General features: G+C 44.9%; 1 protein-coding gene across 1 annotated transcript; it reads right to left on the minus strand.

The window, feature by feature from the left end:
• Positions 1–2,859: 2,859 nt before the first annotated feature.
• Positions 2,860–12,730, minus strand: LOC130871246 (protein FAM200C-like). The gene is made up of 4 exons (XM_057764607.1): positions 12,632–12,730; positions 7,814–8,066; positions 5,932–6,082; positions 2,860–5,309 (listed from the first exon to the last, which is right to left on the minus strand). The coding sequence occupies exons 1-4, from the start codon at positions 12,697–12,699 to the stop codon at positions 3,490–3,492; spliced, it is 2,292 nt and encodes a 763-aa protein (XP_057620590.1). The 5' UTR covers positions 12,700–12,730; the 3' UTR covers positions 2,860–3,489.
• Positions 12,731–16,284: the final 3,554 nt, after the last annotated feature.

Here is a 16,284-nt window from a genome sequence, read left to right on the forward strand (position 1 = left end):
AATGTTCCTGCAGGACAGTACTGTTAACTATAAACCTTCAGGTGCTGTTGGTCAAAAACCTGAAGGGACGGAACGAGGGAATGTAGCTCAGTGGGTGGAGTGCTTTCCTAGCATACATGAAGCCCTGGGTTCCACCCCAGCACTGTATAAATCTAGTGTGGTTGTGTACACCTGTAATTCCAGCACGGGGATAAAAGATGGGGGCCCTTCCCGAATGTATTGGCTAGCTCAGTTTGAGTTTATTTTTGCAAAAGGAAATAGGCTTACGAAATTACTTTCGCTTCGTTCGTGCGTTTATGTGACATGATTATTGTCTTCAACGTTACTTTTTCATTCTTATAGCCAAATACTTGGCAAGAATCAGTTTAGAAGAGGGTGTGTTTTGGCTCACAGCTTGAGAATACATACAATCAGATGGATAGGCATAGTGGGCAGGATCATGAGGCTACTTGTTCATACTTGCATTGGTCAATCAGGAAATAAAGGGGAATTCTAGCGCCTTGTTCGCTTTCTTCCCCCCTCCATTTTGAGTCCCCAGCCCACTGGATGGTGTGATCTACATTCAGGGTGGGTTGCCCCTTCTCAGTCTATAATCTCTGGAAACTTCCTCAACGGATATACCCACAAGCATGCCTCATAAATTGAGAAGACAGACGGACTGACCATCCCAAGCTGGAACGGAGGGACTGGAGTTTGTTTTTGTTTTGTTGTTTTTGGCTTTTCAAGACAGGGTTCCTCTGTTGTAGCTTTGGAGCCTGTCCTGGAACTCACTCTGTAGATCAGGCTGGCCTCGAACTCAGAGATTCACCTGCCTCTGCCTCCCAAGTGCTGGAATTAAAGGAGTGCATGTGCCACCACAGCCAAGAGCATTCATTATTCAAGCACAGGGACTTGAGTTTGGGTTCCCAGTATGCACATAAAAAGCCAGGTGTGGCCGGGTGGTGGTGGCACATGCCTTTAATCCCAGCACTCGGGAGGCAGAGGCAGGCGGATCTCTGTGAGTTCGAGACCAGCCTGGTCTACAAGAGCTAGTTCCAGGACAGGCTCCAAAACCACAGAGAAACCCTGTCTCGAAAAACCAAAAAAAAAAAAAAAAAAAAGCCAGGTGTGGCTGCATAGGTCTTTCCCCTCACCCCTAGAGAGGGACTACCAAGAGAGGCAGGAGAGACTCAGCGGGGCTTGCTGGCCTGCCAGTCTAGCCAAAACAGGACAGATTCAGTGAGAGACCCTATGTCCAGGGAATAGGCAGAGTGATAGAGGAAAACACTCAATATCCTCCATCACTGTGTGTACGAATGGATGGAACATAAGAGCATGTGTGCATGTGTGCGTGTGCTTCCATACACACATACAGAACCAAGCAAGAACAAAAGCTACTTTTATTTTAAAGTAGCTGTTCAAGGGCTAGCAAGACGGCTCAACAGATAGCACTTCTACAGAGACAGAGATCTGATGACTAGAACTCCATCCCCAGACCCCACAAGGTGGCAGGAAAGACAGATGGACATGGACATACTATCTCTCTCTCATTTATTGTGAGTGGTAGTTTGATTTGAATAGCTGGTAACAGTGCTTGGAAAGGTTTAGGAGGTATGGCCTTGGGGATATTGTATCACTGGAAGTGGCTTGTTTTTTCCAGATAGGGTTTCTCAGTGTAGGTTCGGGGGTCCTGGTACTCATTCTCTAGACCAGGCTGGCCTCGAACTCATAGAGATCGCCCTGCCTCTGCATCCTAAGTGCTGGGATTAAGGGCACGAGCCACCAATGCCCGGAATAGAAAGTTGTGGTTTTTTAATATTTATTTTATTTATTATGTGTACAGCATTCCTTCCATGTGTGCCCGAAAGCCAGAAGGGGGCGCCAGGTATCATTATAGATGGCTGTGAGCCACCATGTGGTTGCTGGGAATTGAACTCAGGACCTCTGGAAGAGCAGTCAGTGCTCTTAACCACTGAGTCATTTCTCCAGGCCTAGAAAGGTTTTTTATAAAAAAATATTTTGTTTGAGCTGGGCAGTGGTGGCACGCGCCTTTAATCGCAGCACTCGGGAGGCAGAAGCAGGAGGATCTCTGTGAGTTTGAGGCCAGCCTGGTCTACAAGAGCTAGTTCCAGGACAGGCTTCAAAGCAACAGAGAAACCCTGTCTCAAAAAACAAACACTAATAATAATAATAATAATAATAATAATAATAATAAGAAGAAGAAGAAGAAGAAGAAGAAGAAGAAGAGATTTAGTTGTTTATGTGTATCAGTGTTTTGCCTGCATGTGTGTATGTATGTGTACCACATGCATGCCTGGTGCCCGAGGATGGTAACCAAAACACTGATACACATAAATAAATCTTACTTTTTAAGTAAAAAAAAAGCCCTACAGACTTTCCTACCGGTAATTTGATGGAAGTATTTTCAAAAATCAGATCCCCTGAAACTGTTAATTGTGGATCAAGTCTTCTCGACCCTCCTATTGCTGTGACCCTTTAACACAATTCATCATGTTGTGATGACCCCAACAATAAAATTATTTCATTGCTATTTTATAACTGTAATTTTGCTATTATGACTTGTAAATCTCTGATATGTAGAATTTATTTTCCTTTTCTTTCTTTTTTCGGTTTTTCCAAAGTTTCTCTGTGTAGCCCTGACTGTCCAGGAACTCACTTTCTAGGCCAGGCTGGCCTCGATCTCACAGAGATCCACCTGCCTCTGCCTCCCAAGTGCTGGGATTTAAGGCATCCACCACCACTACTACCTGGCACAGAATTTATTTATTTTCACTGTTACAAATTGAACATTATTAAAGCATAGTGAATAATTCTCCAAAAAAAACCAGTATGTATTTATTGTTAAATATTTATTTCCAGTTATAAATAATGAAATTTTGTCTTGAATCATGGTGTAGTATCACAGGTAAGTCTTTTTTTATTGTGTATACAGTGTTCTGCCTGCATATATGCCTGCAGGCCAGAAGAGGGCACCAGATCTCATTATTGATGGCTATAGCCACCATGTGGTGGCTGGGAATTGAACTCTGGAATTAACTCAGCCAGTGCTCTTAACCTCGAAGCCACCTCTGGCTTAATATAACATCAGTACCTGGGTGGTGACTTTAATTCCAGCTCTTGGGAGGTAGAGATAGGAGAATCTCTATGAGTTCGAGGTCAGCATGATATAAAATGCAAGTTCCAGGACAGCCAGGCTACACAGACCAACCCTATCTCCCAACAAAACAAAATAAAGAACAAAACCCAGAACAACTTGCTACATTTTGCAACAGTATCTGTAAAATGCCAACTTCAGCCAGGCAGTGGTGGCGCACACCTTTAATCCCAGCACTTGGGAGGCAGAGACATGTGGATCTCTATGAGTTCAAGGCCAGCCTGGTCTACAGAGCCAGTTCCAGGACGGGCTCCAACAGAGAAAGCCTGTCTCGAAAAACAAAAACCAAAACAAACCAACACACACACATCAAAAGCAAAAAGTCAACGCCAACATCAGTGTGAAGGTTGAGATTGCTTCTTTCTCACTAGATCAGAAATTCTCGGGGCAGTCTTTGCAAGAGCACAACGGAGATCATTTTCCACAGCGAGCCTACGTCTGTATTTGGACTTGATAACCAACAAGTTGGAAAACCCTGTCTCACAAAGATATGTTGTTGGAAATGGAAGGAGGAGGCGCAACACGGTCTCAGACAGAACAGGGTAGGACTGCAAACACTTGACCCAGAACTGTGTAAGTGGCAACGCAGAGAAGTCAGCTCTTGCTGCTTCGCTGTTAATAAGTCTGACAAATTCCTCTTGTGCCGTCTCAGGGACATCTTCAACTCTGACTGTGAAAGGACTTCTAGCAAGGGCAAATGGGATGGCAGGTAGACTTGGAACGTACCAGGAAATTTCTTCGGCAAGCACGTGCATGTGCTCTTTCACGGAAACGATCACTGCAGTCCTTCCGGAGGGTTTAATGTCATGTTCCTCAAAGAAAGCAGAGAGGGCAGGCAACATGTGTGTTTTATTTTCTTCCAGCTCTTTTTGCCAAAGCTGAAGCTTCATTTGGAATGACTGGATCTTTTCAGACAAATCGAGGCATGTTGCATTTGGTCCTTGCAGTGATAAACTTAATTCGCGCAAGACAGCAAAGATGTCGACCAAGTAAGCTATTTTCTGCAATTCACATTGATCACTGAAAAGTGCTACGAACTGTGGTCTTGCTTTCTGACTAAAAAATATTCTGAGCTCATCACGAAGCTCAAAAACACATTTTAAAACGGTTCCTTTGGACAACCACCTCCTTTCGGTGTGAAATAGCAGAGCTTTGTTGGGTGCGTCAAACTCGTTGCAAAGTTGCGAAAACAGTCGACTGTTTAACGTGCTCGCCTTGATAAAATTGACAGACCCGATGACGCTTTGCATGACTTCTTTTAAGTCTTGCGGCAGTGTCTTCATTGCTAATGCATGCAGATGAACCATACAGTGAGTTCCGATGACTTCCGGTGACTCGTTCAGGACCAAACGCTGAAATCCAGACTGACATCCTAGCATAGCAGGAGCACCATCGGTGCAAACCCCACAGACCATTTCCCATGAGAGTTTGTGCTCCTTCAGAAATGAACCGACTCTGTCAAATACATCATGTGCGGTGGCTGTTGTTTCAAGAGGTTTGCAAAAGAGGAATTCATCTTTGAAGTCGCCGTTGTTAATGTACCTCACGTAAACCAGTAACTGGGAACAGTTTGTGACGTCTGTAGATTCATCGAGCTGGATACTGAATATTGGAAGTGGAGCAGATTTAATTTCCTGGATGACCTGGTTAAGAATATCGGCAGACATGTCATTTATTCTTCTGCGGACAGTGTCGTTAGATAGGGAAACCGCGCTCAGCTGCATACCAAATTCCTTTCCGATCAGAACTCGAACACTGTCTTTGGCCGCTGGCAACAGTAACTCCTCAGCAAAGCTGTGAGGCTTCATAGTCCTGGCGATTCTGAGCGCCACCAAATAGGAAAACTCAACGGCTATGACATTCTGTTTGGGGTATTTGCTGCCAGTGTCAACCCTGGTTTTCTTGAGCTCATCAGCTTTGCTTCTAAAATAGTTGATATCCTTGTCGGCAAAGCTCAGGTGCTTGCTGTCAAAATGGCGTTTCAGTTTGTTTGGCTTCATAGACTCTGCTGAGAGAACGTCCCCACAAATAACACACTGCGGTTTCTCAACGCCTGCTGTCGTTTTTGAGGTAAAACCATACCGTAAGAATTCTTCACTGTATCTTCTGTTCTTAACCTTCTTCTCTATACGGTCCACTCTTGGGGGATGGCCCTCTAATGAAAATAATACACGACAGTAGCTTTAATAACACAAAAGATGGCCAGGCGGTGGTGGCACACGCCCTTAATCCCAGCACTCCAAAGGCAGAGGCAGTTGAGGCCAGCCTGGTCTACAAGAGCTAGTTCCAGGACAGCTGTTACACAGAGAAACCCTGCCTTAAAAACAAACAAATAGTTCCCATAATCCACTTTTTTTTTTACAGTAGTTGACGACTTTACAGTACATGATTTCACACTTACCCGGTAATTATAATTCATGAAGTGTTGTTTGCTGCTTTGAACACCGTAGCTGCTTGCTACACATGTGTGCCTCGTCTGCATAACTATATTTTGGCACCAACCCTGTCACATACACCTGCATTTGCACAGGGTGTATGTGATGGGGTTGGCACAATGATGTCATCACTGGTACCCCCATGTGGACTTATCTGCATGTAGGCAGCCCCGCCCAGAGACGACGGCAGAGCAGGGAGTCAGTTCCTAAGATGATCACAAAGATGTGTTTTCCAGTGTCCTAGATGACCCCAAAGGGGTCACGACAACTCGCAGGTTGAGAACAGCCACCCCATAGGGGTGAGGACTATCAATCACTCTGAGCAGATGACAGGTCACCTACCATTTGCAATTCTGCACTGCCACAACACCTCATTGAAGCCCTCGCAGAGCTTGACATCACTCTGGTTCTGGGCACACTCCAGAAACTGTTTGATCTCAAGAAAGCAAGGTCCAGGAGACTGCTGGGCCAGCAGCTGGGCTCCCCGGGGCTCCTGCCAAGACACAACATTAGGTACTCCTGAGAAAGTGTAGGTGCACACAACAAGAGAAGCATTCACAGACTGTTAGCTGGGGAAACAACTAGAAAAAGGTGAAAACTTAATTTTCCATCCAGTAATATGGTAGTGAAAACCATTTAAAGGCAGAAAGCAAAACAAAAAACATTAAGGTTAAAAACCAAAGATACCCTCCAATTCAGAAAACAAACAAATAGCAAACCAGGCCATCAGAGTGTGAACGGGGGAGTGGTTCTATGAAGGCTTTGCTCAGTATACATAAGCTCTGGACTTCACCCCAACACTGTAAATATAAAATCAAAACATTAAAATCTGGCTAGGGAAGCTGGTGATGGCAGTGCATACCTTTAATCCCTGCACTCAGGAGGCAGAGGCAGGAAGGTCTCTGAGTAAGAGCACCTTTACAAAGCCAGGTCCAGGACAGCCGAGGCTACACAAAGAAATCGTGTCTTGGAAAATAACAACAACAAAAACACAAAACCAAAACAACAAATCAGGGTAGGAATCCAATAATAAGTCTGTCTAGTTTACCTTGGGTTTGAACCCCAGAACTCGAAATAGAAACACAAAACAGTGAACCACTCTAACAGGATAGGGGTGGCACACATCTTTAATCCCAGCACTTGAGAGGCAGAGGCAGGCGGATCTCTGTGACTTCGAGACCAGCCTGGTCTACAAGAGCTAGTTCCAGGACAGGCTCCAAAGCTAAAGAGAAACCTTGTCTCAGAAAAAAAAAATACAGTGACACATTCTTAAGGAAAAATAGGACAATTATTGGAAAGAGATGAAAAAGAACTTTAGCTACACCACTTTTCAAGAGATTACATGTTTTTTAGTACACACAAAACCCACAGATCCACAAGAGGGCAAAAACTATCAGGTCAGGGGTCACAGGCTGTGAATGGGACTTGTGATTATGTAACAGAGACTGGACTGAAAGGCCAGGCCTCATGGCTGTAACTCCAGTGCTTGAGAAGTCAACCAAGGAGACAGCTACAAGCTTGGAGCCAGCTTCGGTCACACACTGAAGACTCTGTCTCCAAGTGAAGCACAGGAATCCAGTGTAGCCAAGATAAACTCTTAAAGCCAAGGCAGGATTGCCATAAATTCAAGGTCAGCTTGAGTCAGATTCTCTCAGAAACAAAATCACCTAGAGGGAAAATGGCCATCTTACCAGTAAGTTGGGCTGGACTGTGACAATTCCAGTCTGCTCTACTTACTGGTGCTCGCCTAAGGGTCTAACTCAAACCACACTATGTGTGTGGTGCTCGCACACGATTGTGTGGATGGGTGTGCCCACAGGAGGCCAACCAAGATATGGGTGCCTTCCCTCTACCACTCTCCATCCTACTGCCTTGAGACAGGGCCTCTCACTGAAACTCGTCATTTCATCTCAACTGCCAGCTGCCAAGCTGTGGATCTGCTCATTTCCCTCCACAATGCAGGAGATGCAGATATGCATGGCTATGCTTGACTCTTTGTGGGTCCACGGGCTTTGACTCAGGTCCGTACGGCTTCAGAGTAAGTGCTTACTCACTGAACCATACCCCAGTAAACCCCTACTTTAAAGGGGGTGGGGTGGGGAAGCACCACTTTGTACTGCACTCCTAAAATTAAACACAGGGTCCTAGGTAAAAGATGTTTACCAGCTGCCAAGTTCTCTCGGAAGATACAAGCACACAGAGGAAAAGCGGCCCCAGATCCTACCTGGTAAGTGATGTCGGGCCTCGCAGGCTCAGCACTGCCACCTCCACTGAAGGCCCCAGTGACGGCATGACCCAGGGTGTGGCCCACTGCAGAGCCCACAGCCACACCGGCTGCAGTGGTCGCCATCTGGGCCATCAGGCCTGGCTGCCGGGGTGCAGCAGCAGGTGAGCCAACTGCAGATGGTGCAGTCGCTGTTGCTGGAGGATGAGCTGCAGGCGCTTGTCTGGGAGCAGGCCTCATCTGAGGGGCCCGGCTAGGAAAGAAAAGAACCACACTCATCAGCTCCCAGTTCCAAATGGCTCTGGAAGTTACTGAAGAAGTGAAAGAAGCCAGGTTCGGAGGCACACACCTGTCGTGCCAGCACCGGGATGGAAGAGACAGAAGACTCAACAGGCCAAGGTCATCCTACACAGTCATTTCTTCTTCTACATCATTGTTTTTCAGAGTATAAAAACTGCAACACCCCCCTCTTTTCTTTCCCCCTCCCATATGCCACTCCTTGACTGACTGAAAACTCAGTTTTTTTTTTTTTTTTTTTTTTTGGTTTTTCGAGACAGGGTTTCTCTGTAGCTTTGGAGCCTGTCCTGGAACTCCCTTTGTAGACCAGGCTGGCCTCGAACTCACAGAGATCCGCCTGCCTCTGCCTCCCGAGTGCTGGGATTAAAGTCGTGCGCCACCACCGCCCGGCTCAGTTTTTTCTTTTTTTTTTTTTTTTGGTTTTTCGAGACAGGGTTTCTCTGTGGTTTTGGAGCCTGTCCTGGAACTAGCTCTTGTAGACCAGGCTGGTCTCGAACTCACAGAGATCCACCTGCCTCTGCCTCCCAAGTGCTGGGATTAAAGGCGTGCGCCACCACCGCCCGGCTCAGTTTTTTCATTAACTGTTTTGACCTCGTTTTTTCACTAACTATTATTAGATGCATATATGTGTATACACATCCATTCTTTTCTTTTCTTTTTTTTTTTTTTTTTTTTTTTTTTTGAGACAGGGCATCTCTGTAGATTTGGAGCCTGTCCTAGAACTCACTCTGTAGACCAGGCTGGTCTTGAACTCCTGCTCTCGGCATTCCTCAGTTGCTTGTAGCTCCTGCTGTAGACTGAGCCTTTGGGTTTTCCACCATACTTTGGTATATCTACTGTCATTCTTGTTCTACAGCGTGATTTTAAAGGATACCCTCCTCTCAAAATATAAAAACAAAAACCAACCAACCAAAAATTAAATAAATGCCCTAGCCAAAACAAGAGTGAGCTCTACCTAGGAATCCTATACCAGCCTCACCCAGTACTGGGATTACAAGCACTTTCACCCTGCCTTGCTTCAATTTAAATCTTATTTTATAATTGTTTACATGCATGTATGTCTGTGTACCACTTGCATGCCAGAAGAGGCCTTTAGATCACCTGGACCTAGAATTACAGATGGTTTTGAGGGGTCATGTGGGCATCAAACCTGTGTTCTGGAAGGTCAGTCAGTTCTCTTAACTGTAAAGACAACTTTCCAGCCTCATTTTAAATCTCTAACCCATTATACCAAACCCACGCAGGAAGGCTACAGAAACTGTTTCCAATTACTGCATATAAACATTGCTGTACCTCTTTAATCTTTTGTTAAGGTTTTAACAACCAAGCATATACTATTTTGCCCTTTTGGTAACGATTTTCATGTATCCACATGGCTCACAGCATCTTTTAAAAAAGTTATTACAATACTTCATAAAATCATAAACATTAAGAGTTAGAAAGGGCTGTGGTGGTGCACATCTTTAATCCCATCACTCATGAGGCAGAGGCAGGAGAATCTCTGAGTTCATGGCCAGACTGGTCTACAGGGTGAGTTACAAAAGCCAGGCGGTGGTGGCGCACGCCTTTAATCCCAGCACTCGGGAGGCAGAGGCAGGCGGATCTCTGGGAGTTCGAGACCAGTCTGGTCTACAAGAGCTAGTTCCAGGACAGGCTCTAAAACCACAGAGAAACCGTCTTGAAAAAGCAAAAAAAAAAAAAAAAAAAAAAAAAAGTAAGAGATTGCTCAACAGTTAAGACTTGCACACTGGCCGGGCGGTGGTGGCGCACGCCTTTAATCCCAGCACTCGGGAGGCAGAGACAGGCGGATCTCTGTGAGTTCGAGACCAGCCTGGTCTACAAGAGCTAGTTCCAGGACAGACTCCAAAACCACAGAGAAACCCTGTCTCAAAAAACCAAAAAAAAAAAAAAAAAAAAAAAAGACTTGCACACTGTTCTTCCACAGAGCACAAGTTCAGTTCCCAACAACTCTTAACTGCCCACAGTGAAACTCAGATCTAAGCCACCTGACACCTCTGGCCTTCCAAGGCTCACATCCCTGCTTCATTTGCACATACCCATTCACAGACAATAGCAGCCTGAAAGATTATTCAAATATTAAACAGCTGCTGCTTGTACAACAGTATTTCATGCTGGGCGTAGTGGCCCATGTCTTTAATCCCAATACTCAGGAGGCAGAGAGAGCAGATCTCTGTAAACTCAAGGCTATTCCAGTAAGTACACAGAGTGAGTTTTAGGACAGCAAGAACTAGAGACTGAGCAAACAGCTTTCATTTTATTACTCTATCAGTTTCAAATTAAATGTTATCGGATTAAAGAAGAAATATCATACAGCTATAGCCATAGAATCTAGTGCCTTCCTAATGCTTCGATGTTTTAATACAGTTCCTCATGTTGTGGGGACCCCCAACCATAAAATTATTTTTATAATTTTATAACTTCATAACTATAATTTTGCTACTGTTACGATTGCAACGTATATATGTTTGGGGACAGAAGTTGGCTAACTGGGTCCTGACTCAAAGGTTAAGAATGGTTGCCAAGGTGTACTGAAACTTTAGGACAATCAAGGAGTCTCCCTCACCTAGCTAACTTCTGAAATAAGATTCAGAGCTTGGGGGGAAGGGGAGATGGCTGATGAAATGTCTCACTGGAGAGTGGGGCTTGCTGCCAAGCCTGACAACCTGAGTTCGATCCCTGGAATCTATAAGCTGAAAGGAAACAACTAAAAAAAGATGCCCTTGACCTTCACACAGCCTCCAAGGTACACATGCACACATACACACCCGCGCACGCACACACACAGAGACATACAAAGATTTAGAGCTTGGGTTAACAAACATTTTCCAACAGGCATAAGACTCTGGGTTGACTAAACTAGAAAGAGAAAATATATAGGAAGCAATTGTGACAGAATTTCTGTTGGCCAGAGAACTAGCAAGTAGCGAACCCCCACTTCTCAGGCCTCTCCTGGAGTTACTGCCTAGCTGTAATCCTTGGACAATGGAGAAAGACGGCCCAAAAGTCAACAAAATCCAAGACAGTCATGAGGTAATGTTTAGAATGTAGATCAAGGCCTTCATCTTACCAATCAAAAAAGATGACGGCAGCTGGGTATGGCATGGATGGTGGCCCACACCTTTAATCCCAGCATTCAGGAGGCAGAGGCAGGTGGATCTCTGTGAGTTCTAGGACAGCCAGGGCCACAATGAAACCCTGCCTCAAACAAACAAAACAAACCACCAACTCAAAAATCAAAAAGAAAAATTTAGGGAAAGTGACCTGTTGAACTGCCAACTTTTTTTTTTAATATTTATTTACTATGTATACAATATTCTGTCTGTGTGTATGCCTGCAGGCCAGAAGAGGGCACCAGACCCCATTACAGATGGTTGTGAGCCACCATGTGGTTGCTAGGAGTTGAACTCAGGACCTTTGGAAGGTCAGTGTTCTTAACCTCAGAGCCATCTCTCCAGCCCGAACTGCAACTTTTATTAATCTTACTTTATTTTAGTTTTTGGAGACAGGGTCTCTCCATGGATAGCCCTGCTAGTGTTGAACTGGTGGCAACTCTTGTCTTTGGGGAGACAGAGGCATGTTGGACGATCTTGGTAGATGGGGCACTCATTCCCCTACCACATAGACAGTCCTCAGGTCCCCTCCCAGCCAGACCACAATTTTTAACTTCCTAGGATTGTATTCCCCCAAAACAGAACACCTGGAATCTGGATGTTGTAGCAATCTCCTACTTTTCTTCCCGAGGGCCGGTGATATGCCTCAATAGGGCAGCAGGGCTTAATCCGTGGTTGTTTCCCCTCCGCGGGTCTTTTTCAAAGGGGTCACCTAAGACCATCCTGCACATCAGATATTTACGTTACGATTCATAATAGTAGCAAAATGACAGTTATGAAGTAGCAATGAGAATAATTTTATTGTTGGTGATCAGCACTACATGGTGACCTAACTATATTAAGGGATCACAGCAATAGGAAGGTTGAGATCCCCTGCAATAAAGCTCAATGTTAGGTCTCCTGGACTGAAGTGGTGGAAAGAGAGAAAGAACTCTAAATTCCCCGCTCTCCACACGAAAACACGTATACAATTTTTTTTTTTAATTTTTTCTTTCTAAAGACATTTAAAGCCTGTAATCCCAGCCATCGGGAAGCAGAGATAGGAAAATCATGGAAGGCCAGCCAGGCCTATATGAAGTCCAAGGTTAGCCCGAGGACTTCAAAAACACAGTAAAACAAAACCACCTCAAGACCTTCACATAAATCAATTTTTTCCTCGCCTCTTCGTTGACTATGTCCTCTAAGGCCTTTCCCGCAAGCAGTCTAGGTCAAAGGTCAGGTTTTAGGGCCCTCTACCGTAATGCACAGAGCGCGTCCCCGTTCTTGGGGAGCTCCCTTCCCCAGGAGCTGATCCCTTCCCGACTGCACGCACCGTCTCACCACCCGCCGGCCGCCCCCAACTACGCCCTGGCCACCCGCGCTCAGTCCCCACCCCTAGAGAGGGTCTCACCTGACGGAAGAGGCCACCCGGGAAGAGCGGCTTCCGCGCGGCATCTTAGGTGTTTGTATTTTCAACATCCAGACACAGCAAACTCCGAAACGCCCACCATAGGCCAGCAAAGAGAGGAAGATGGGAGGCGGAGCCTCAAATCATAGCAAATCAGAGCTCAGGAGAAGCACGGACGCTGAAGGTCATTGGAATAGCGAGACGTCAGTAACTGGCAGCGGCTGCACCCCACGCCGGGAAGTTGCTTGGCGACGGCGCCTTGTAGCTAACCAGAAGTTCTTGGGATTGCTCTGTCAAAGCTTGTTCTTAGATTCTGTGAGGGATGCTTAGGTTTTTGCATCGAATAGACAATTGGCTTCCTCCACTACTCAGGCTGTCCTTGATTTTGAGATTCTCCTGCCTCAGCCTCTCAAGTAAACTTGATTGGGGCATTACAGGTATGTGTCACCATGCCTACTGTATTTAAGTGTTAAACCTGAAACTTGCGAGGAGAAAGACTAAATCATGATTGTCTACTCAAAGCAAGCTTTGATTTAGAGGTTCACTCCGTACTGGCCAGCCGGCTGTCTAACCTAAGTCGGCATTTAAAAAGCAACCCCTTACTGGACTTTTGCGGCCTCTTTTATGGGGGAAAGATAATATATTAATAGAAAATAGCTGTGTGTTTATAGAGGCAAGAGAATTGGCTGTTAGAGATTGTTAGAAAAATACAATGAAAGAGGAAGACAAGGATATATACATCTTGTTAATGGGATCACACATCAGATTTAAGAAGCAACCTTATTCATGAAAAGAAACCTATTTTTGCCGAGCGGTACTGGCACACGTCTTTAATCCCAGCACTCGGGAGGCAGAGGCAGGCGAATCTCTGTGAGTTCGAGGCCAGCCTGATCTACAAGAGCTAGTTTCAGGACAGGCTCCAAAGCTACAGAGTAAACCTTGTCTCAAAAAAACAAACAAAAAATTTGAAAAAAACATATTTTTTTGTAAAGTCTGGGGGCTTAATATAATGGCCTCCTTGATTTGCAAGGTATGTTTCTCCTGTTTTGGTCTCACATTCCCCCGTTGGCCTATGTTACCCTTCCAAATCTTTGACAGGGAAGAGCATTGTTGTTGTCGGTTGAACAGTATTCTGGCATTGAATATCTTGCGTGTGATAAGGCTAGTAGTACATTGAAAAACACGGGGCTCAAATATTATGATTGAGAGAATTATCAGAGAGCCAATGAAGGGAAAGAACCTTCGTAGCCAGGAGGTGCCAATCAACCTGTACATTCTCCTATGTAAGTCATTGATTTGGTTATCAGTGGTGTGGGAGAAATCTGATACATTGAAACAACACATTCGGGGGAATTGCTGACATCCAAGATTACGCTTGACCAATAGATAGCCTAATGCAGCTCTATTTTGTAAGACTTGGGTTTTTTTTGTTTTTTTAAGATTTATTTATTATGTATACAACATTCTGCCTGCATGTATGCCCACACGCCGGAAGAGGGCGCCAGACCTCATTACAGATGGTTGTGAGCCACCATATGCTTCAGCCGGTGCTCTTAAGCACTGAGCCATCTCTCCAGCCCCTGTAAGGCTCGTTCTTAACGCTCCCATTTCGTGATTAATTTTTGCCGGTATCTTTAGCTATTCAGCAGGGGATTTTAGAAATCTCCTTTTGCATTCCCACAACCAAGCCAGGCGCAGGCAATACAAAGGCAGCTGGGACTGCCATTGAAGTGGGTTCCAGCAGATGTAGGGAATCAGCAGAGTTTTCAGTTCCCTGACGTCATAATCCTATTAGCAGATTGTAGAGACGACTGAATGAAATAGGTGTGACGTGTCCTAGCCCACGCGTGCTCTTACTACCTTCAGGGAAGGCAGAATAAGTGTTATTGTCACAGAAAAAAAAAGTTTTCCCTCAGGGAGAGCATGACTGGAAATAGGGTTGAGGTGGGGAGGAACGTCAGTACAATCAAAACCTAGTCAGTGAAGGAAAAAAGGCACCATTTACAAAAATATCGCGATAACCTTGGAAATGTGTTTACCGGGGCATGTTCAACGTATCTGCTTGTTTTTTTGTTTTGTTTTGTTTTTGTTTTTCCCAAAAGCCCAGGAATTGAAAGATCCCCTTAGACACAAAAGGAATTTGTCTGCTGTTTGACCCTAGGTGGAGCTAAAAACTGGTATCCAATCTACTACGTATGTTAATTTAGACAGAAGTGACTAAGGACTGTTTTCCGTTTTTCATCTTAATACATTTGTAATGTCCATTAACAGATATTGTTAAAGAATATTTAATTATGATCAAGTCTGGATTGTTTTTTTTAAAGATTTATTTATCCACTATGTATACAGTGTTCTGTCTGCATGTATGCTTGCAGACCAGAAGAAGGCACCAGATCTTGCTACAGATGGTTGTGAGCCACCATGTGGTTGCTGGGAATTGAACTCAGGACCTCTGGAACAGCAGGCAGTGCTCTTAACCTCTGAGCCATCTCTCCAGCTCCTCAAGTCTGGGTTGTTACATTGGGACCGGTCGGTCAAATTAATTCATCCTGTTATGCCCACGTAATGAGCTCCCCCAGGGGTCCAAGTTCATAGGCAGAAGCAGAGAGCCTTTATTGCAAGTGCAAACAAGCTTGGACTCTCTGTCCATTGGATAGGGGAGAGCATTGAGCTCAGCTATGGCGTGGTTTTTAAGGAATAAAGGATGGGGAAGGGGAATTCTGGATTCAGATGGGGGTTGAACTCGTGATTGGGTAGGAGTGGGGTAACAGAAGTCTTGTCAAACAGGGATTGGTACTGGTGGTGCTGGAAATTGGCAACTTATACAGAAGTTAGGTAAGCTATTCGTAATGTTCTGGAGCATCTAGCACTCGTTTGGCTCAGTCCTGACTGGTCCCCCACAGGTACAGTCTGTGGCTTTTCCTGGTTGTTTATTGTAAGGGTGAGCCTAGTCCCAGTATTGTTCATCTGCTGCCTGTCATGGCTGCACTGATGTCAAGTCAGGCCTCCTCACATCCCAGTCGCCCTCCTTCCATTTGGGTAAAAACGATTTGTTTTCCTTCCTTCAGCAAAACAATGAGACCCGGTGGGTGGGAAAAGCCTTACAAAGTAATATTAAAGTATTTCTGTAACAAGTGTACCTTCTATCCCCCCATTAAAAGATAGGATCATAGCCAGGCGATGGTGGCACATACCTTTAATCCCAGTATTCAGGAGACAAAGGCAGGTGAATCTCTGAGTTCAAGGCCAGCCTGGTCTACAGAGTGCGTTCCAGGACAGACTCCATAGCTCCCTGTCTCTAAAAAACCAAAAGAAAAAAATAAAATAAAGACAGGATTATGATTCCAGGGCAAATTGGAGCATAATTGTTATCGAGAGAGCAATCATAACAATCAAAGGCACCTACAAAGTAGCAATGATCAGAAATCTTAGAATTTTTACTTTTTAATGAGGCATGTTCAGTCACAATCCACCTCTTTTCCTGTTAGAAGTCAAAGAACAACTCATAGGAGTGAATTCTCTCCTTCCATGTCTGTCAGGGGATGGAACTCAGGTCCTCAGCCTTGGCAGTTGATGCCTTCTTCTCACTAACACCCTTGCAACATTGTTGAACATTCACTTAGAGATAATGCAACAGACTATCATATATTGTTGAG

The sequence above is a fragment of the Chionomys nivalis genome, chromosome 3, assembly GCF_950005125.1.
Source record: "Chionomys nivalis chromosome 3, mChiNiv1.1, whole genome shotgun sequence".
Lineage (NCBI taxonomy): Eukaryota > Metazoa > Chordata > Mammalia > Rodentia > Cricetidae > Chionomys > Chionomys nivalis.